The 24,533-nt window shown below is 22.2% G+C and overlaps 1 protein-coding gene across 2 annotated transcripts in view; it reads left to right on the top strand.

The window, feature by feature from the left end:
• Positions 1 to 23,420, top strand: part of LOC145831535 (uncharacterized) — a 57,764-nt gene extending 34,344 nt beyond the window's left edge. For both annotated transcript variants that reach the window (XM_082938820.1, XM_082938819.1), the window contains exons 9-14: positions 4,780 to 4,913; positions 13,773 to 13,883; positions 15,192 to 15,308; positions 17,567 to 17,705; positions 20,159 to 20,274; positions 22,288 to 23,420. In XM_082938820.1, the coding sequence (XP_082794946.1) occupies positions 4,780 to 4,913; positions 13,773 to 13,883; positions 15,192 to 15,308; positions 17,567 to 17,705; positions 20,159 to 20,274; positions 22,288 to 22,437 (767 nt within the window). In that variant the 3' untranslated portion in view covers positions 22,438 to 23,420. The remainder of the gene's footprint in view (positions 1 to 4,779; positions 4,914 to 13,772; positions 13,884 to 15,191; positions 15,309 to 17,566; positions 17,706 to 20,158; positions 20,275 to 22,287) is intronic.
• The last annotated feature ends 1,113 nt before the right edge of the window (positions 23,421 to 24,533 follow it).

Here is a 24,533-nt window from a genome sequence, read left to right as displayed (position 1 = left end):
ATATCCTTTTATTTACATTAACAGTAGTAAAATACCACAATAATCTTTAAGTTGAGTAACATTTTATAAGTACTAAAGGACACCAATGATCGTTGGTAACAATTAGAAGTATGAAATTAATTTAAAGATAACCTCTTTTATTTACTTTAACGATAGTAATTCACCTAAAATAAGGGCTTAAATTTACCAATAAACCCTAATAAAAAATTTAGAGATATTCACTAATAGTCTCCTTAATAAACTTTTACAGTACAAAATTACTTAAGATAATAAATTAATTTTACCAATAAACCCTAGTAAAAACAAAGAAAAATTCGCCAATAATCTCTACTGTTTACATTAACAGTAGTAAACTACCTGCGCACAATGTTGTAAATAATTAATTAGATTTTTTTTCGCCACCAAAATTCGCTTTATAGTGTTCGTATGTAGTACAGCAGGTGATTTAGTTGGAGATAAAAATCTCTCGAAAGCAGATTATTTTGATCAGTTTAGTTTTAAATTGGTATGAGGCTAGTTAGATGTATAGGTTTTTAAAGAGCAATTTAGTTAGTTAAAGAGTTTTTCATGTAATTTTTTTTTTACTTGGGTAGATTGAGGTTGAAAAAATAAATATGGATAATTGAGCTGTACTTAAAGTTTTATTTTATTTTTGTTTTAAACTTTGATAATTTTAATTTTTAGACAAATTTTTAACATTTATAAATGAAATGTGAATTTTTGTTTTAACATATAAGAGCAGGTCATTAAATTGTAGATAAAAATCTCTCAAATAATTTAGATCAGCTCATTGATTCAAAAGCTAGAGTGAGTTCATATAATAAAATTGATTTTTTTGCTGATAAAATTTAAACTTTTATAAAGTATTTTTTTATTGAGCTTGACGTTTAAAGTTTTGTTTTATTTAAGACCTTAACATAACTAAAAGTATGTATGTGACTTTTTATTTAATTGCTTATATAGTTCACTCTAGTTTGCTGGAAATTTTATAGGGTTTATTTTATGTTTAGTTTTTTAAGTTTGCCTTGTTTAAGAATCAATAAAACATTTTTTGTAGATGAAAGATTATGTTTATTTTATGAAAAAGTTTTAGTGAACTATTTAAATAGATATTAAGATTCATTAAAAAAAAATCCAACTAAAAATAGGACTAAGTAAATGGTTATTTTTTATTTGATTGATTTTGTTTAAACTTTATTGTTGAAAAATTTTGGTTGTAAATATATTGTGTTTTGTTTGTATTTTTATTTGTAAACATAATTTGTTTGAAATAATTTTTTCTATATTATTAAATTTTAATTGTTTGTGTTTTTTGTTTCGAATTTCCTTTCTTAAATAATTTATTAGTTCTTTGAGAATTTGTATGTCTATTTGTTTGTGTTCATTTATTGGTTGTTCTAATTTGTAAAAACATAAAAAGTAAGTTTAAAAATACACTTTTTATAAACTATTTTACATGTCAATTTTTTTTAATATAAATGATTAAGATGAGTTTGTTAAAGAAGCTTATATGTTTATATAAGTTTGTACGTTTTTTGTTGTTACTAATTTTTTATTCATTTATAAATTATGAGCTAACCTTAGTTTTTAAATATTGACTCAACATAATTTATTAATAGTTGTATTAAAAATAAAAGTGTGTATATATAAATCAATCTTAGTAAACATCTTTACATTTAGTTCTATTACTTTAGCTAAGTAATATAGTTGTTCTAGATAATTAATTTCTAAATATTAACTGTAAAACTAAAATTTTGAAAAAAAAAAATTACTTTTGCAAGAATTTTACAACCTGAAACGTATTTTATGGTTTTAATTTTTTTAATTATAAAATTACTAAAACTATTTATAAAAAGCCAAACACATTAAATAAATTTTACTTAAACAGTGCTGTAAAAGTTTAAATAAAATTAAATAAATTATAGTATTTATTTATAATAAATTGACTCAATATAGTATATTAACAGATGCTTAAAAATAAAAGTACGTGTATATAAAACAAATCAAAAGAAGCACTAAAATAGTTTATAGCTAAAAGCTAAAAATATTAAATAAATTTTGCTTAAACAGTGTTGTAAAAGTTAATTTTTGTTAAAATTTGGTTATTTTTAAAAATTTACTTTAAAACGTGATCAACCATTTCCTTATATAATGGAAGTTTTTATAGTCACTTAAAGTTATATTTGAATAAAACTAGCCTCATTTAAGCAGCGTTTCCGTTTTAGTTAAGCAGTTTATACTAAACTGTGAAACGTTAGTTTTTATTGAAATTTAGTGCTAGTTTTGTTATATTTCTATTGACCTTAGTAATTAAATTTATTATAAAATATTCAAAACACTTTATTAAATAATTTTAAATGTAAAAAATAGTTTAAAATGGTTGTATAGAATTTTAAAAGTGTTATTCAATTTTGCTTAATTATTTACTCTAAAACTATTGAATTAGACTTCAACCAAGCATTAATTAAAGTTTTCAACATGAAATTCTTAATTTTATTTTTGTTGCATAAGATACTAACTAAGTATTTTTTTTCTTAACGTAAAACTAAGGAGCAATTATCAAAATAATCTTATAAGTATTGATAAAATAAAAAAAATAAGGTAAACATTTTATACATCAAGTTTCATAACATGCATTTTTCAAAGTCATCATATCATTTTAGTAAATGCAAAGTTTACAAAAATGTATTTATTTGAATTTGTTTACATACAAATCAGGTTTGTATACATAAAAATTACATAACTGACTGGAAAGTAAAAAATCCTTGCACTTACTAAGAAAAAGAAAAAAAGATTTACTTTTGTTTTGTAGGATTCTTAAGCTTTTTCAAATAGATCTTTTAATAATCAAAATAAATACAACTTTCATAACAAATTGTATTGCAACAAATTTACTTTTCAAAGCTGTTATGTTTCCTTGTAAATGCAGTTTTTACAACATTGTATTTATTTGAAATTGTTTACATACAAATCAGATTTGTACCCATTTAAGTTACATAACTGACCTGAAAGTAAAATAAGACTGTTTTGAACAACAAATACATATGTTCTTTTTCATGTTTAATGGCAGGTTTTGTGGTTTTATTATTTTCTAGAAGATATAATTTTTTTTACAATTCTGGTGATATACATACAATAACTTTGAATATTAGTTTATAGTTTTACTAGATAATGTTTTTATAAAAAATAACTATCTGTTATTAAAAGTTTTATTTTGATCTTTTTTGTCTTTGAAATAATGTCTACTAAAACTTTATACTACATAAATTAGTTCTTGTTTTTTTTCATACTACAAATTTTAAAACTTTTGTGGTAAAATTCTTTTTTTTTGTTTTGATAAGTCTTTTGATAATTATATCTAGCATAAGCTTAATTTTCATAACAACTTATACAGTTTTGTTTGAAAAAAATAAAATACTGTTTAAGTAAACATTTAAGATTTACTAACTTTAAAATATCGATCTATACTCTACAGTAAGTAAAAACACAAAAAGTTTTAAAACCTCATTATTCTGGTTATATAACTTATATTAATCTTTAAATTATTAGCAAGTGATTTTCAACAATAGAACTTTTATCATTACGTCATTGAGATGCATGTGTCTTGTGAACAATAATTTCCTGAAAGCATTAGTTTATATACTTTAATATATAGAAATACAGTTGTGCATTTGTATATAAATTCAAAACAGATAAATTTAATTAACTGACTATTAAGGTGTTAATGATTTGTACTATTTATTGAATTAAAGATTTACTTTGTTTTTATTTTTTTTTTCTTAATACTTATGTTGTTATTATTGCTCATGTATTTATTATTGCTGAAGTTTATAAACTTTGTTATACATGTAGCTTAAAATACAGTGTTCTTAATCTAAAACCATGCTTTATAAATAAACTTTGCATATTTGAAGTTGAAGTTTTGAAATAAACTAAACGCGTATTTTATGCACATCATTTATAAATGGATAAATCGTGCTTCATAGTTTTTAACATACAGCTAATTTAAATGACATGTATAATGTAGATTTAAATAACAAAGTAAACTAGAACTTCATCAAATGATAAAGCAAACTGGGATTTTAACATTTTGAATGAACATACATCTAGTTACTGATAAAAAAGCTGATAAAATCTTTTTTTTTGTGTTTTTTATTTATTTTTATAATAATGCTAAAACTGGTTTGAGTTGTTGTCTGTATTTGTGTCTGAAAAATCTTATTTCTTTTACCACAGTTAGTGATTAATACGTAATTAATACAAGTATGAAACAATTGTAAAAACAGTTTTTTTTATTTGTAATATAACATAATAAGTGTTGAAATTAAATATTTTTTACCATTCATACAGAGTTTAAAATGCTAGTGCACACTTCTTGTAACCAAAAATTAATTAAAATAAAAAGCATTAGTTTGAATATATATATTTTCACTACAGAATGTAGAATTTAAACAATTAAAGCACCATAACATGTATTAATTTTATTTACAATTTAAACAGATTGTAAAATGCTTGTTCATACTTCTTGCATGCCAAACGTATCTCTTACTTGATATTTTAAATTATTTTAGTTAATATTATATAACAAATAAAATTGTTTATTTTAACAGAACGTTAGTACATACTAGTTGCGTACCAAACGTTTTTGAATTTGATAAAAACAGATAGAAAACAGATAAAACTGTTATTTAAGCAGAGTGTTTTTACATACAAGTTGTATTCCAAATGTTTTTTAACTTGTTGGAATATTCAAACAATATAATTAGTTTATATCAACAGAATGTAAGATGTTAGTTCACACTAGTTGCATACCGAACGTATCTCTTACTTGTGAGGCAGATAACAAACGCGTTTCTGATGACAATGATAAAATCCCCCACATAAAAACCACCGTGACTGAAACCACTGACGAGGTACGTTTTTAATATATTTAAATATTAGTTATGTATTTATTATGGTTACTTTTATACTTTTAAGATTATTATAATTACTTGAAAATAAGCTGTGGATAGTGAATCTTAAAATAATTATATTTTTGCTCAATTTTTTGATTTGAAATTAATAAATGTTTCATTTTTTTAAAAAGAGTAAGCTATTATTTTTTTTTATAAACTTATTTAAAACGCAAGTTAATAATAAGATTAAATATTTTAGTAATATTTACATACTTTAATAATAAGATTAAATTTTACTTTAACTAAAGAGCTAATTTTAAAATTTGCCAAATAATATGAAAAAATACAATTTATAAAACAATTTAAACACTTAAAAGCTTTAATCAATTTTACCAATATTTTTTAGTTTCTAAATAGTTGCAACCTTTAAACTTGGCAAATTTAAAACTCTCAAAGTATTTCAAAAGTTCAACAGTTTGAATACACTAATGTAATTAAATCAATAAATTAATTAAAAAAGTTCAACTTAAGTTTGTTCTATAATTTATAAACATAGTTTGAATAATTAAAATTGTTTATAGATTTTTATAATCAACAAAATTATCATTGACAGTTCATATAAAGTTTATTATGTTAATTGAGTTAATTAATAAAACTGCATTGAAACTAATAAGATTGTAATTACTTGCATAATATAAACCATTTGATATATGTCATCTATATTGTAAATAGATAAAGAGTATTATACTTAAATATATAGTTATAATAGTAAACTAAAAAACTACATGATTTCTATTTGAAAAGTTTCAGCTTCTTAGATCTTAGATACTATATTAGGTAATTTTACAATGTAAAAATATAAACACAAAACTCAAATACAGTTATTGTGTAACAATGTTTCATCTAAAATTAAATACATATATGTTTGAAAAATGAAAAATACACACTGTTTAGGAGTAAAATAACATTGTTTTAACAATTTGTTATGTCATTTATTAAAGTTAATAAATATAGTTGTTGTAATAAAAACTAAACATCATTATTATTTTGTTTTTGATTGGTGATTATAAAGTTAATCAAAATACACGACTTACACTTAACTGACCCTGTGTTAATTAAGATAAAATATTGTTTTTTATTGATAGTAATATTTTTTGTCGAATAAATAAAAACTTATAACGTAGTTATTATTTTTTTGTTAACTTTTGAATATTAACCTTAGTTATTAAACTTGATATAATGACTTTTATTTCATAACAGTTAACTTTATGCTTTATTGGTTTATTGTATATGCATATTATTTTCTTTGTCAAGTATTGTTCTATTGTTTGGTAATCTAGTTACAAAAAATATATTTTTTGATTTATCTTCGTTTTTTATATTTGTTTTATTTATGCCTTTTTTTATGTATTGTTTTTATTAGAATAGTTTATTGAAAAAGATATTATTAAGTTCTAAGATAATCATTTAATATAATCAAGTAATATATTACATAATCATAATTTTTATTTTAACATCAAGGGATATAGAACTTAATGTACAAAACATTTTTCAAGACTTAATATTTCAATATTAATATCACAAATTAATTCAATTATCAATGAATGTTAAAATTCATTATTGTCATGATAGTTTATATTGGCTTAATTTAAAGTATCCACATAATTTATTTGACAGAGTATTTAACAAAAGTTATTTAACAAAACTGCTGGAGTGTCTAAAGTCTTACATCAATTTTTGATAAAACCAGCAAGATTTATATCCAAATTATAAACTAAACTTTTGTGATCTAACAAAAAATAGTTTTTTAAATACTACCTTAGAAATTTTGTTCATACGACCTTTAATGAACTTGAGTTTTATAAGAAGTTAAAAAGTTACTTGAAAATATCGATTTAAGTTTGCAGAACCTGCTTGCTGAGAAGTTCGCTTCTTTATTTTAGAACCGGTTTCATTAAATATTAAACAAGTTGGATTAATTTCAAATAAAACAATCTTTTACTACGTTGTTCATTGTTTTTGTTTTGCACAGTATAATAAGTTTTGTTTGAACTGCGCTCAAAAACAAGTTATAAACCTTTTTTTAACAATACAAGTTGTAAACTGGTTTATATTAGAGAATAAGTAACAAAGCTAGTAGTTATTTGAATAAAAAACTTAGTAATAAATTATAGATAAGTTGGATTATGTTCAAAAACTACAGCCCTACTAGTTTCCAAAAAATAACTTTCCAGTTAAATTTTTTTAGCTATTTTAAAAGTACATCTAAATGTTAAGTTTTAAAATGAAGTTTTTAAGAGTTAAAAAAGTATATCTTTTATATTAGTTAAAAAAATACAATTGAAACTTAAAAAACATTTCAGAATTTAAAAATATATCTTTTTTAATAAAAATAACAAAACTTAAAAATCATGCATTTGTTCCCTATTTAGTTTTTAATCTTTTTATTAGCTTGCTAATTAGCTTACTAGTTAAAAATTTAAAACAGTATTTAATTATTTTAAACTTGAAAACAATACTTTATAGCATATTTATATTAGTAACATATGTTTTTTTTTAACTTTAATCAAGCATGTAAAAACTGATAAGCATTCAAATAGAATTTATGCAGCTTGATTTTTAGTCTAGTGGTATTAAATTTAAAATTGATGTATAATTTAATCTATTTAGTCACATAATAATTGAATTTAATACTTTATAACCTCAACACTTTTTAAAAATTTTATCAAGCATATAAAAATTATAAGCCATATATAAAAATACGTTCTTAAAATATACTTTTACAACAAGATACTAACAAGTTAAGTCATATAAAAAAGCTTAAAAATAAATATTAAGAATGTATTTTATGCTAAAAGATCAAATAAATTTAAGCATATAATTGTCCCTACTTTGAATCTGTATAAGCCTAAAAGGCCTCTCAGCAAATTTAAAGCTAAATTAATATTAAACTTTTATGTTGGTTCAATAAAAACCTTTTCACACTTTTTTAACATGTTTAAAAGTTTGAAAATTTGTAAGTGTTTTAAACTTTTGGTATATATATATTTTTTAAAACTCAATGATAAGTATATATGTTTTTTTTAGTTGACAAACGTAAAAACATGTTTACAAAAAGGTATACATTTAAAAAAAAAATTTGTTTGTATTATAAACCATTTCAAAATTGATATATACATTAAGGGTGTTATTATCTACAGTAATGTAAGCACATATGTACCAGGGTACAAATAACTATAGTAGTGCGACCAATGACCGTAGTAAAAGTAAATACAGGGTATAATTATTTATTGTAGTGTAAGAAATTTTTCCTTTACTATATAATTGTCCCAAGGCAATAGTCAACTACTAAACAACTTTTTTACATTAGTTACAGCACGAAGTTATAAAACATTACTTTCATTACAAAGTTATGTTCAAGAGTCGTTTTTTTATTGTTTAGTTTTCAAGTGTGTGTTATTTACTCACATGTAGTACAAATTTGTTTGCTAAAAGTATTATGCTTTTGTTTTGGAAGGTTAATGTTTTATTTTTGAGTTTTAGTTAGAAAATAATTTCTGAGAGTAGCTAGCTATAATTTTATTAAAAATAGGGTTGACCAAAAAAAGTAATGTTTACGCTTTAGATTAAAGAAAAATAGCAGAATTGTTATAAAAGTTTATTTATTTAGTATATGTTTTTGTTACAAATTGCAAGTAAAATGTTTATACTGAAAATCTGTGCAAAATTTTGTATAAAAGTTTAAGTCTCAAACTTAAAGCCAAGATAGACATTAGTACGTTATTTTTGTTGATGTATTGTTTAATTTAAAAAAAAAATTTACAACAGAAATATAATGAATTGAACTAATAGTAGCCTTTAGTTGCTAGTAATAAAAATTAACCTCACATTATAAAAAGTTTTTTGCTTCAAATTATTTCTTAATAGTCTAATTTTTTAAATTTTTTGTTCAAACCAGCTTAATATAAATCTCTTTCTATTAATCATTTCCTCTGGTGAAAACAAAAAATAAGCAAGTACGTATTTATGTAACTGTAGAGATTAGTTTGTGTGTAGTATTTATTTAGAGACTTTTACAAATAAATCAAAAAAGCATCTACAGGTTCTTAACAATAAACTGAAATAATTGAAATTAAAAAAGTTAATGTTCGTTTTTTTTCTTTATAGCTTTATAGTACTTCATTAGTTTTGTTTTAACAGTTTGAGTAGAATTAGTTTATTACAAGTTAAGTTTTGGATATAATGTTGAATAAAAATATCTTTAAGTTGATTATAAAATTTAAAATGTCAAAAGTTTCCTAGTTTTTATTACTTCATAATTTTCTAGGAATAAATATTGTTTTAGTTTTACACATAGAAATTTAACAAAAATATCTTAAATCTAATAATAAAATTCTAAATGAGCAAAGATTAAATTGTTGTAATTTTATTTATCCCTTTTCTCTTAATCGTTTCCTTTATGTAGATGCCTTTTTTATTTTTAATTATCATCAGTTTTCTTTGTTTTATAAGCTATTAATAAACCGCAAAAGAAAAAAAAAGCTGTTTTTTATTGCAAATTTATTTTTTTTGAGTCTAATGTTGTTGTAAGTAGTTTTTAAACTCTAGTTTTCAAAATAGAATATTTAACAACTGAAAAAACTAAGGTTATAAACCAGAATTTTTGTTAGCATAGCTATTTTTTCTAAATTTTAAAAATTATTTATTTGATTTGGTGATAAAAATTAGTTATTTTTTATGAAAAAAGAAAAAAATTGTTAGAACTGTAGTAACCAAGTAGATGTGAAGAATATATTGTGTATATTAAAATAAGAATTTTCATATACAAATTTTTAAAGCTAAATATAACTTAAAAGATATAAAAATCACTAAACAAAATTTATTTAAATCTGTTACTGTAATAAATTTTTTGATAATTACAAATTTTCGTTTTTAATAGGAAAAAAAAACCAACAGCCGAGTTAAAACAATACAAAAGTTTAAAACTTATTGATTTTAATTATATTAGCAGTTCACTTTATTTTGTTTAAGTTAATTAAAACTTGTTATTTCTTTTCAAAGTTGGTAAAAGCTTAGTGTTAAAACATAAAGTTATTTAGTAAATGAAATTATTGGTAATAGATAGTTTTAGTAAATTGTTTGTTATTTTGTCCAAAAGTAGGTTGTATAAGTCAGATTTAAATTATTGTAATTTAAATCTGACTTACTTTTTGACTTTTTTACTAAAACTTTTTACTGCATTCTATTTGTATCTATACAGTATTGTTACAGTTTTAAAAAAATGTTTAATTTTTATAAATTTGATATTTTGATGTTCTTAGTTTTGTTATTACATTTTCACACAGCACAGTCTATTGATGTAGTAATTTTTTTTCTTACAACTATTTTCTTTTGTCAAGTAGAATTTAGTTTTGATTGGTTTAATCGTCAGAGTTAGCGGTTATAAGTTTTATTGTTTACAACTTGTCCAAACCAGGATCTAAGGTTGTCTACCCATAAGTTTTTTCTTTTCCGATGACAGTTTAACTATTTATAAGATTTCTGTTCGTAAATTCTTAGTTCAAGATAGCTTCATTCAGTTCGTTATTAAAACTGTGTTCATAGCATCTGTTTTATATAAACATTTATACCTACATATGATTAGAAACAGCTATGAAATTATTTTTATTTACTTTAGGGTTTTTGTTTAATTGCACCTAAAAAATGATATGTTAAACTAAATATAGTTTGTAAACTGTGTTATGATATAGCAAAAGTACTATCTGTAAGTATAACTAAGTTGTATATAAGACTCACGAAAATAAAGTAATTGTTTACAGAAAATTAAAAAAATGATTACCGTAAGACGGAAAAAAAAGCCGTACAAAAGTAATGTAAGTTTCGAATGTGGAATTAATATTGTTTGTGTTTCAAGTATTAAATTTGTAGACTTTCTGCTTTTGTTTGTTGTAAGTCGAAATTAAATAGTAATATTTCCTTCAAATAAAATGTGTGGCTTAAAATCAAATAAAAAAAATTGTACTTTCTGTGTAAACTAATCTTAGCTTTGATTGTCTTTGTAAAAGTTGTATTTGTTGTTGTTGCTTTAAATGTGTTAATGAAAAAAAAATTGTTTATAAATATTTAGTTAACAAAACATATATGAAATCAGTCAAATGTTTATTTATATTTAATCAATATTATAAATTTTATTCTAATAATGTACTTTTAAAGTTCAACAGTAATATGTAGTATGTTTAACGGTGATTTCGAAACTACACTAAAATAAAAATGACTAAAATTTTTGAATTATAAAAGTTTTTTTTTGGCATATAGAGCTTTTTTTTTGTGATTCAGATGTGTAAATTGTTAATATTTTGCTGTAAAACATTTGGTTAAATTCCAGTTAATGTTTAGCAAAATGTCAAGTTGATTTATCCTTCAAGTTAGTCACTTTTTTGATAACCTTATGTTATTTGTTGCTTTTAAAACCTTATCAAATAATTGTAGTTGTCTTTCAAAATACAGTTTGTAATTTTTATTGTGTTCTGCAACAAGTAATTACAAAAAGTCTTTGTGTTTTGTTAAAGTATGACTTTATGAGCTAAGTGCTTAATTAAAATTATTTGTAGAAGTTTGTATGCCTTTTTCTTAACTCGTAGATGTTATAGTTTTGTGAGTTCAACTTGTTATTGTTTTATTGTTTTTCTCAGCAGAACTAATTACGCTGGTCCTGCTTAGCAACAAAGCCTGTTATAATAAGTTACATTAATGAGGTGTTACTTATTGTTTATTATAACAGTTTAAATGTAAATAAAAAACCGAACTGTCTTCACTAATTAAATATTGACAGTAAAATCATGTCTGTTATTTGTATAATAACGATATTTTTATTTGAACTAATCTCTAGTCAATAACCTTATTTTATTTTATATTCTTATATAAGAATTTGAAAACAATCAACCCGATAAAGGTGTGAAATATAACTTGATAAGTATGTTTTTAAAAGTAAAAAGATTGTATAATAAAAAATCTTTTGTGATAATTTTGTATTTTTTTGGCTTAGCAAAAATAATTTTCACATGTTTAGTAATACTTTTATTTAAAAACTAATTGTTATTGTGTTATAAATTTACCCAAACTTTATACCTGACTTTGTGTAGTACTTGATTTATGCTTTATAAAAGTTTTAACTTTTTTAAACATTTTTATTTCTTATAAAAGCTAGATAAAAACAAGACAGTTATGTTAAAAGTTGAAACAAAAACATATATTTATGTTCGTTGCTTACTAATAAATTTAGTTTAAGACAATGGATAAAAGTTAAAAAATATATATATATATGCATTACATATTTTGGCACTATATAAATAATAATTTTGTTATGGACTTTAATAAAAATATTGTTTTTTTTAAAGTTATTGCATTTATATTTTTTATTATTTTGTTTATTCTTATATTAATTGTATTTATTTATCGTAAAAAATATTAATTTGTTCTTATATTGATTGTGTTTATTTATTTATTAATTTTTTTTATTTATTTTACTGATTATATATTATATTAATTGTTTTTATTTATTTCAATGCCAGCCGGATGGGAGTGATTCAGCGATAGAGTCTTGTTTGGTTTGTTTAATAAAAAAAGTAAAATAAAATAAAACGTTAAAAAGTAAAATAAACGTTTTCACAAAGTAATAAATGTTAATGTTTCTATGTTGTCTGTTAAAAATTATCTGTTTAAGTAAATTGACGTTGTTTTATTTTTTAGTTGGATAAAAAATAAATAAATTTTATTAAGATGTAGTAAAAGTTATCATAAAGTGATACATATTAATATATAAACAAATAAATGTTCGTATGTTGTTCTGTCTGTTAAAAAATAATATGTTGAAGTAAATAGTTGTCTAGTTCGAGTAGTTACTATTAAAAATTTAGCTTTTTTGTCTGTGCAAAAAAATGTAAATCAGCAGAAAACAAAGTAACTTTTAAAGGGAATAGTTTTGTATGCTTTATAAAAAATATCTTGTGGTAAAATATTAATAAAGGTTTACTTTTACAAAAAAATGTATTTCCTATGTAAATCCAGTTTAAACCAAAAAAACAAGTTAAAACAAAAATCTCAAAGAAAAGTCCATTTTAGGTGGTGAGAGGTTATTTCTTTTGAAAAACAAAATAAAAAGTATGAAATATCGATCAAGGTTATTTTTACAAAAAACAAGGTATTCCCTGCGTATTTTTAGTTTAACTAAACTAAAAAAACATCCGAGTTGAAACAAAGAATCCCAAGAAAAAATCTATTTTAAGCGCTGAGAGCGTTAAAGTGACGTGTTAAAAATTAAAAATGTTTAAAAATTACATTTACTTTAACGAAAATACTTTGTTTTGGCAAAAAAAAAATTTAATAGCATTAAATTTTAAGCATTTAAATTATTCAATATAAATTTTCTTCAAAATTTATTTTTACAACATTTTTTTTTGGTTTTTCCATGTTTTTAGCTAAAAATGTTTGAGTTTCAAAGCAAAAACCTTTAAAATAAAATAAATTTAAGCGCTGAGAGTAAAATTTTGCACATATCAATAAAAACCAATGATAAATAAATTTAGAGCGACATCTTAAATGATATTATTTCTCAAGGTCTTTTTATTGAAAAAAAAAAAGGAAATGGTTACAAAAAACTAAAGTTTGCATAAAAAATAATTTTAAATATATTTTAAAACTTAATTACATTTTAATGGTTATATGTTTAGAATCGTGCTTGGTGTGAAATACTAATTTAGTTTTGTAATGTAAAAAAATTGTTATTTAGGTAATTGAAAACTTGCAAAATTTTTAAGGTAAAAGTTGTGATACAATATTTTTAAAAATTTTATCAATCAAATCTTATTTATTTGCCAGTCGACATTGAAGGAGTATAACACAATCAAACGCCAGTTCTCAAACGAAGAAATTCAGAACAAAATTGCAATTTACAACGAATCCGTAAAAGTTGGTCAGCAAATCACCCTTGTTAGTTTGTTTATATAAAATTAATTTTCTGAAATACTTGATTGTTCTGAATTTGAAATTATTTCAAATCTAAGTTTTGTTTACATGTTTTAAACGTAAAAAAAAATTGCAATTTTACAACGAATATGTTAAAGTTTGACAACAAATTATTGTCGTTAGTTTGTTTAATAAAAATGTTTTTCTTGAAATACTTGAGTGTTCTGAATTTCAAAGTTGTTTCAAATCTAAATTTTTGTTTATATGTTTGAAAAAACGTAAAAAGATAGCAAATTAAATAAACCTGTTAAAGTCTGACAGCAAATTATTGTCGTTAGTTTGTTGAAACACTTTTTTTTATACTTGTACAATACACATATGTTATTCTAAAAGTTATTTTAAACCTACACTTTTGTTTAAACAAATAATGCAATATTACAGGGTCTGTTAAAGTTGTTTTGTTTTATTAGTTTTCTAAATACTTTGGATTTGAGACTTGTTTCAAAACAAAACAACTAGATCAATACTCACTATGTAATAAGTGAAACTTTTTTTTTGTATTTTTAGGTTGTGCAAATGCATACAGGGGAATATATTACAATTTGATAATATAATACTCTTATTAGGATATTTATTAGTTGTACAAATAAATATAAAAAATATTGTCATATTTGCTTAAACAAGGTTTATTTATTACTTTACAATAGAATTATAGTTAATTTACAGCAATATGAAACTTTTAAAAGGTTTACAACAGCTCTAATAAATTTGCATGTAAAATAAATTAGATGTTATATGTATGTTAATACAATTAGTATTATAGTTAAAGATAAAAGCTATATATTGCTTAAGTAACTTTTATTTACGACCTAACTATGAAACAACACTTGACTTATAGTATGATGAAACTTTTACACAAAATACCAGAGTTTTAATTAGTTTACAAAATGATATAAGTATAAACGAAACAGTAGTATTTATAGAATTATAGTTAGTTGACAGCAATATGAAACTTTTAAAAGGTTTCAGTAATTTTGAAAGTATAATAAGTACAACCACGATATAAAGATTAAAAAATGTTTGTATTTTAATAGCAAGATTTTGTAGAAACATTTAGAGGTCCATGATTTTAATAAAATAATAATGATAATAATTAAATAATTATTTTTAATGCAATACGATGGAGAAACATTAAAAGCAATGTTTCAGTGAATCTTCAGATATGATATAAATAATAAGTTCAATCATAATAGTGTTATAAAAAAAATAAATTATTAAAATTAAATTAAATTTAAAGTGTTATAAAAAAAATAAAATAAATTATTTACACAGCAAGACGACGGGGAAACGTTTAGAGGATTTATCCGAGTTTCCATGAACCTTCAGAGACCAGTAACAGTGGAAGATTTAAAAAAGAAAAATAACAGGGCTTCCTTCTACGTTGATAAAGTGAGTAATATAAAAATAATATTAAATATAATAAAAAAAAATTAAAAGGGCGTCTTTCTATGTAGATAAGGTAAAATTAATTAAAATAAATAAAAATAACAAGAAGAAAAATAATAGGGCGTCTTTCTATGTTGATAAGGTAAAATTAATTAAAATAAATAAAAATAACAAGAAGAAAAATAACAGGGCTTCGTTCTACGTTGATAAAGTAAAATTAATTAAAAAAAATAATAGAGTTTTTTTCTATGCTGGCAATGTAAAACTAATTAATTAATTAAAATATTCGAGCATATTTCTACGTTGATAAAGTAATATTAATTGATGTTAAAATAATAAAAAGAAGAATAACAGGGCTTCTTTCTATGTTGATAAGGTAAAATATATTTATATTAAAAATAACAAGAAGAAAAATAACAGGGCATCTTTCTATGTTGATAAGGTAATATAATAATAATATTTAAAATAGTATTTAAAATTATAAAAGTAACAGAGTGTCCTTCTATGTAGGTAAAGTGAGAATGTAATAATGTTAAAAACTAAAAAGAAATTATTTTATGCTGATGTAGTATATAATAAAGTAATTTTATATATAATAAAATAATATTAAAAGTAAATGAACTTAGTTTAATATTGTTAAGGTGAAATAAAAAAGTGTAAAAATAATGAAAAGAAAAATACTAGATATTTTCTAGAAAATTATTATCAAAACATAATCTTTAATAAAGAACTAACATATTAAATAAACCCTTATTTTGAACTAGTATAAACTTATTTGTTCGTTGTTTATTTAAAGCTAAACGTATTTTTTATTTTTATATGTTATCTAGTTTACTTTAATCGTAAGGTTCACTTGAAAATAAATTATAAAAACTTATGATTATAAACAAAAATGATAATTTTTTTTTTATTATAAAGACAGAAGGCAATAATGTTATTTAAGAAAAATACTAGAATATTAATATGTTTTGTTGTATTTTAAGACCATAAAACCTAAAATTACATGAAATCATGTAAAGTAATTTTATTTTTATATTATACAACTTGAGTTTTACAAGTATAATTAAAAACACTAAAGATTTTTAAAACATAAGTAAATAATTAAAAAAAACATGTAATATACAAAAAATGATTTTAATTTTAAATTGTATTTTATAATTACACATAAAAAAGACTATAAAAACTAATTTTGTTTAACAAGTTAAAAAATTAAAACGTCTTTACTTAATTGTTAAAGTTACTGTTGTTTTTAAAAGAACATAAACACACAGTAAAACTTAAAATTTTTCAAGTAGCTAAAAACCGTTAAATTTTAAGACCTAAATGAAAACTAGAAAGTATTATAATTGTTTTTTAAGTTATCAGAAGATTAATAGTTGAAATGTAGTAAACTTAAATAAGTTTATGAAAGCATAATTACTACAAAGATAACAAATTAAGTTATGAGCTAGTTAAAACTTAAGAACTGGATTTAAAACTATAAAAAAAAGCAACAAAACAAATTGGTGTATATTGTAGAATAAATGATTTTGTTAAACAAAACAAAAAGTTTTGTTTTTTCATTCGAAAAAGTTTGTATACTTTTAGATAAAACTAATCTTAAATAAAAAAGTCAACACACAAGTAAAATGTAAACATGAGCTTTATATGTTAAACCGATTTTATTGATAATTTATTCCAAATTCCCAGTAGAATTCAACTTAACCGGATTAGTGCTTATAAAATTTGCCGAGTTTTTGAAAACTAGTCTCTGCATTTTGAAGTTAAGTTAAAGTTTGGTATATAACAAAAAAGATTATAAAAACTACTAAACATTTTGTTAAGTGCAATGATCTTACACCAAAAATAACAGTAAATAAATGTATAAAATTTTTATTTATAGAACTTAAACACAACTTAATTATACACACTGATACATAATGTTTATGTAGGGGTATAAAAAGGTTATATCAAATACAAACAGTATAATTATGTTTAACAAAGTTAAAGTTTGAAAGTAAAAATATAAAAAGTTTGAAAAAATAAGCAGATATTTGAAGTAATAAAATTATGATAACTTGTCAATAAAATAAATGTTTTTATACCGTAAAATTATTTCACGTTACACTAGTTAAGTTTGTTAAACTATAAATCGAACATTATGTATATATTTATCATATATAGCATTAACTTATTATTTTTTATCCACTACACCTTACATCAAACACAAAAATAGTTAAATAAACAAAACAAATAATATATTATTTTTTATTTTCCCACAGGGTGCTATGAAAGCATTGCACTTGACATCCAACATAACAGCTGAGAGGGTAGTTGAAGCGTTGTTGCAAAAATTCAGAATTGTCGACAATCCGCACAAATTCGCGTTGTATGAAAAAAGTGTTAAAGAGCAAGGCCATGGTATGTTCTTATTAATTTTGTAATTCTTATCATAAATATACTAAATTATTATTATTTATATTTCTATATAATGTTGTTGATAAGCCACATATATTTGCAAAAAGCATAAAAGTGCAAGGCTTTGGTAAGAATATGTTTATAGTTATTTAGTTATATATTATGTATTAAATTTTTGATTAAATAATGAATGTTGTTTTTTAGTTAGCGAGAGATATCTTTAAAAAATTATATAAGTTTTACATTTTTTAAGATAAGAAAATAAGTTTTTTTGTAATTTTAAACTAATTGACAAAACCTATTCTCATACACTAGTAAATGAGTATTTTAGTTTTATTTATAAAACTACTGATTCATTTCTTATTTAATGCGCACAAATTATTTCTTCTTTATATTAAAAAATAGGTGAACATTTATTTAAAATTAAATTGTTAGTCATAGTTGGTTGTTGATAACTTTTGTTACAATTTAATTAAGTTATAATTAATTTTATTGTTTTTACGAGATATTTGAGTTATTTTAAGGTGTTTTAGTCATAAAAAGTAACAAACTTAAAAAAAGTATTGAGTTAGCAAGGTTTAAAATGATACTATAAATTGTAAGTGTTTATAATTGTTAAATTGTTATTTTTCATACTTTAATAGTTGTACCCATTTATTTTTTACTGCCTTTTATTTGTAGAATACAGTGTAAAAATAATAATCCAAAGCTTTATCTTTACTTTTAACTTACTCCTATATATACTTTTTCAATATTTATTTTAACAAGATATGTATATATGAGCTAGTTTAAGCTGTTAAGTGTCTACTTGATAAGATAAAATATATCATAGTAAATTGAAGTGCACTCGTGTAAGCACTTCGATCATTTTGAAATATTGTAAGCACTTACATAATTATCTTTATTTTACTTTATTTATATTAACAGTCAAACTTTTTCTAAAAATAGTTTTATCAGTTCTAGCTTTTTCTTGAACCATTTTTGTATTTGAACTTATTTTTGTTTCATTTTCACTAATAAGTGTAGTAATTTTGAAAATTCTTTTTTTATAATCAACTTTTAGTTATACTAAAAATAGTCTAGAATTATGTTGTAACTTGTAATTTTGAGTGCAATTTTCGTACATATTTATTATATATGACTATTTATAACACTTACATAATTATTTTTATTATTGTTTTACTAGCTAGTAGTTGCGTTTTCTTAAAATCACATTACAAAATCCGCCAGTTTTATTAATAAAACAAAATGTTCTCTTTTTAAAATTATATTTATCAACCATTTAGTCCTACCGAAATTAGAATTCAAACCAGTAATTTTGAGAGCAATTTTCGCACACATGATAAAACTTCTATTTTTAGCACATTCTGAAGTCGCACGTTAATTGCAGACACAATGTTTAATTTATTATGACGTAACACTCGAATTGTGAGGTAAAAGTCGTAACGTATTTTGCATCTATTCTCTGTACTTACAAAAGATGTATCTAGTAAAGTATTAATTTTACAAAATTAAATTATAATGTTTGTATTTGTTGTATATGGCAAGCTTTGTATTAAAAAAATTATCACATTTTGTTGAATCTACATTGAATTTTTTTTTACGTTAAATATACAATCTGACTTAACTTTTAAATTTTTGTAGTCAATTTTAATAATAGTCTGAAGTTTTTTGTTGAAACTAGATCACTTCAGTATTTAGTTGTCATCAAGTAAATTATTAGTTCTCTAGTTTTTGTACAATTTATCCTGAAATTTAATTTTATACTTGGTAGAACACTTTTTTAGACAATTATATTGAAAATAATCCTGATCCATCTGAAAACTTGATTTAACATGGTTTATACTAATTTTCAGTTTTTCTCTATTTAGCAGTAATGTTAAAATGTAAGTAACTACTCAGACTTGATGGCAAGGACTTATTGTAATTTTTTTATGAGTGACTACTCGTATTTAACCTAAATAATGTTATTACTTGTGTTTTTTTAAGTTTAGCCTATGTACTGTTACATAGAAAGTATTGGAAAATTTGAAAAACAATTTTATGGAGACCCAAAATAACAAATAAATAAAAAAGATAAAACGCAACAGTTTAAGGAAACCAAGTTTTTAAACAAACATAAATTTACATTCTGTGTATACTTTATCAATAGTGTCTACAGACGTTCCTTAATGTTTTATTTTTCTTTTGATCTTTTATACCTTCATTTTCGACTGAATAAGCATAAATATTGATGTTGAAAAATATTTTGTAAATAAAAAAATTGTTTGATTTTGCTTGACTTCCAAGTAATGATTGTTTTTGTATTTTTCAAATATAAAACTTTTTTCATGTTAATAAACAAATAAATTTTATAAAACTTGTTATAAGTTTATGGTTACTGGTAAATCACAATTTCAGCTGAAATTTACAAATGACTTTTTATTGTTTATACTTAAATTTTCTTTTTTTTACAGTAATTGTAAGAAAAATGCTACCAAACGAAAGACCTTTATTTTTGAGGCTTTTATGGGGGGTCAACAATGAAGAAAAAAGTTTTGTCTTACAAGAAAACGAAACCAGAGAAATTAATGTAAGTTCATTTATTTTTACTTTTTTGGTTGAAAAAAATAATTATAAGAACTTAGTTACTAAATATACTTTGAAACATACATCAAAATTTTACTTTCATAAAGTTTTTAAACATTATAAATGTTATTAGAAGATTTTTGAATGTAAAATAAACAAAATAAGTAGAACATCCATGAAAATAAAAAATAAGTAGAAGTAAATATACTATAAAACTTAGTCGAAAGTTTAACAAAATTTCTAATACATTTTCTAATATATATAATTTTTGTATATACATTGAACTTTATCTTATGTATAGATAAAAATTTAGTTTGAATATCCGATAAACTTAACTTTTCTCTCCTATCAATAGTAAAGTAATTAACTTCTTGCTAATAACATCAAAATGAACTGTTGTCGCATGTAAACGTTTATAATTAAAAAAAAAATATATATATATAAATTCTGTAAAATTTTTAAATGACTCATTGTTGTTAGAAACGTAATTTAATTTATTTTTTTAAGTTTTGATATTATTTGCATTTGAAGTGAATAACCTTCAAAAGTTTGTTTTTAAACAAAGTATTTGTGGCTAAACATAATTTTTTGCAAAATTTAATAAAATAAATAAAAATTAAAAAATATCGAGATGACTAATGTTGACAAACGTAGTTCAAAAATTTTTGAATTTTTTAATTAATTGATTGTGATATAAAATCTTGAAAAACTAGAATGTTAAAAAAATATAAGATTTTTCTTCCAGCAGAGTTTTTTGTAAATTGTTTAACTTTCTACCATTTTTTTATAAAAATTAATATTTATAACTGATAACTATCGGCGTCTGATAAATACTAAATCGGTCATCAAAAATTAACTTTTTGTCGCAAGCGTTGTTGAAAACTTTTTTTAAAACATAAAATGCGCATTCTGTGTTTTAATGAACTATTTTAAGAAATATTTAGGTAATTTTAACTTTAAAAATGTCACAAATGTTGTTGAAATGAATTAATTTTTTTTTAATTGAAAATGCGCATTTTTTGTTTCGACGAACTATTATACTTATGTGTAAGAACTTTTACGTAAAAAAAAATTAGGTAGTTTTAACTTAAAAAGTGGTTAAAAGTTTTTCAAGCTTTCCAGTCTTAAAGATGGTTAATTTCGTTGAAGTACGTTTTAAGTGTCATTTAAGGTAACATAAATTGATTTGCTGTTATGTGTTTTGATTTTTATAAAATAAAATAAAAGATCTCAACTACTTGAGGAGAAATAGTTTATTATAAAGAAATATTAAAATAAAATAAATTAATTAATTTCATTTTTCTGAATTTCAACTTCCTTAACTTGAAGGAGTATTCTAAATGCTCAAATTATTTTCAAAATATTATTATTAAGTTAATTTACTTTACAATCTTAATTATCATTTTTTTTAACTGCCTGAATTTGGGGGAATCTTTCAAATTATAAAAAAATAAAATATTTATTTTGTTCTTAATATAATCTAATGTAGGATATTAGATTATAATTATATAAGTTATAAGTGTTTCAATACAGCTCCATTCATGCAATAACACAGAATTTTAATCACTTATTTAAAATAATACTTTTATTCCAGTAACTTTCAGCAAATTTTATTAATCACTTATTTTAAAATAATATTTTAATAATTTTTCTTTTATTTAATTTTCCAGTACTCCAACTTTCAACTGCCTGAACTGGATTTTTAACACTTATTTTATAAAGTTTTTAAAATAATATTTTTATTCCTATTTAAGCTATACTAAGATATTTTTTTAAACACTTATTTTGTAATAATATTTTAATAATTTTTATTTTATTTATTTCTCCAGTATTCCAACTACCAACTGCCCGAATTCGAAGGAATATTTCAAATTATAAAAAAATGATATATAGTTTTTTTTTGTTCCAAATATATTGTAATGTAGGATATAAGTATTCCATGCATCAATAAAGAATTTTAAACACTTATTTTATAAAATTAAATTTGTAAATATTCTTATATTTTTATTTTTTCCAGTACTCCAACTTCCAACTTCCGGAACTCGAAGGAATCTTCCAGATGCTGGGAAGGGAGGAAGAGAACCAGATCAGGGAGATTCGAGAGAGGTACGCGCTGCACAAGCAGGATTTGAGAGAGCTCATAAGCGAGAAGGAGAACCAGGTGTGAGGGGCTCTCTCGGATTTTCAAAAAAGAGAATTTTTTAGAGGCTTTTTGGGAAACTTATGTTTGATGCGCACAGGGTTTTTCGTTCGAAGTTGTTTGAGAGCGGTTCTGACGTTTCGGAGGTTTTTATAAAGTTTGGGGTAAATTTATATTTTCAAGAAGGTGGAAGTTTATTTTCATCAAAGAGCTCGTATACATTATTAATTCTCGTTTTGTCTAGCTTGATCTTTATGTGAGTATAAGTAGGGCCTGAATTTTAGCTGACCCAGTTAATGTCTATAGATTTTAACTAAAGTTAACAAATTCGAACCCGTAAATTTTTCTTAGCAAACAAATTTCTACTTTAAACTGCAAAAACAGTACAAGCTGCAAAAGAACTCTCAACTTGCGCAAGCAACTAAACAACAATCTCTGTTTAAAAAGCGTCTAAAATTACCAAGACTTTAATAAATAAGTAAAACCTTATTGGTAATATGATCTCAAAAACCTATTACAAGTTACCCAAAAAGTATTAAACATAGTTCTGTTTTAACATGTGAGACATATAACAAAATATGAAATTGTAAACATTTATTGTGGCCTGCTTTGCTTTTACACCTTTTTACACTGTGCCTGCGAAAGATACGCGTTTATTATATAAAAATAACGTTACACTCTTAAAGCACAAAACTTGTTTTCATCTTCACAATAGCTTTAACATTTTCATGTCCAAAATGAAAATAAAAAAGTTTTAAGTCTTTGGAATTTTTTTGTTTCACATCTTGGCTTGTATATTTTTAGTTTCCTACATATTGATTTTTTTTTACTATTTTTTTTAAAATAACTAAATGACTTGCATAATTAGAGAAACTCAATATGAAAACTTTTTGTTGGTTTATTATCACTATTTAGCTTTACTTCTAAACATTTCTTCAATTTTAGGCTTGGTGTACAAAATATGAAGCGAAATTTTCTGTATTTTTTACTAATTTATTTTCTCTTTTATTTCTTTCAACACAAAAGTTTTCTTTTAAAATGTTTAATTTTAGTTAATTATTTATTTTCAACAAAGCCATTTTGAAGATTTAATAGAAGCTGAAGCCTGTTTTGTTTTTTTTGTTTTAATTAAATTATATTGAAAAATGTGTTTTTATTCGTGTCTAGAATTAAAAAAGTATTTTTTTATAATAAAACTATATCTAATGACTCAAAATACTTAAAACTGAACTAAGTTTTTTTTTGTGTCTAGCATTTCAAAGTTAACTTTTATTTAAGTCATATCTAATGATTAAAAATAATTATTCAGGACAAACTTTATACTAGAGATATATTTTTTAAGCTTTTACTAGACTGAATACCTTACTTCTATAAATTAAGAATGGTTTTTTTAAATTGTTAATATAAAAAAAAACTAGTTAGTCAAACATTGATTACGTAAGTTAGTGTGAATTTAAACACCTCTTTTAGATAAGTAAGAATATAAAACTTTGATATATAAACTTTTAGATATGCATATAAAGAAAATTTTACTCCTTATGTATGTGTAAATGTACAACTAAATATACATTATTTTTTCACAAAGCCGAAAATAAAACTTAACGAATAGTATGCCAAACACATTAGGTGTAATATAGAAAGTAAAACGCGTAAAACAAGTTTAGAACATAATTGACCAGTAAAAATACAATAAAATATACAAGACACACATTTTCAATAAAACTAGATATATTTCGAGCAATTCTCATCAATTAAGTACAAAGCTAACAAGTATTAAGGTTTTACAAACTTATATAATAACCAAGTATTGAAGAGATTAAAAAAAGACAAAAGCAATTAGTATCAATTAAAATCATTTAAGCTTACTTACGTTATAATCAATATACAGAAAAACTAAACGCCACTAAAATGAATACAATACTTATAAAGTATTACAAAAATGAAAAAACAATATGGTCAAAATATTTTTGCTTACATAAACTGGTTTCCTTAACAAAATACAAATAGATTCTAATTAAACCGGATCGAAAACATAACTACATGTTTTTATAATTCTTAATCTATTTAGATTATAACTTTTTGCACATGTTGGATTATTTACAAACGGCTCTGCAATGGATGAA

Source organism: Thalia democratica, chromosome 3 (assembly GCF_965202585.1).
Source record: "Thalia democratica chromosome 3, ktThaDemo2.hap1.1, whole genome shotgun sequence".
Taxonomy (NCBI): domain Eukaryota; kingdom Metazoa; phylum Chordata; class Thaliacea; order Salpida; family Salpidae; genus Thalia; species Thalia democratica.
Note: the sequence above shows the minus strand (reverse complement) of the source record. Positions and strands in the feature narration are given on the sequence as shown.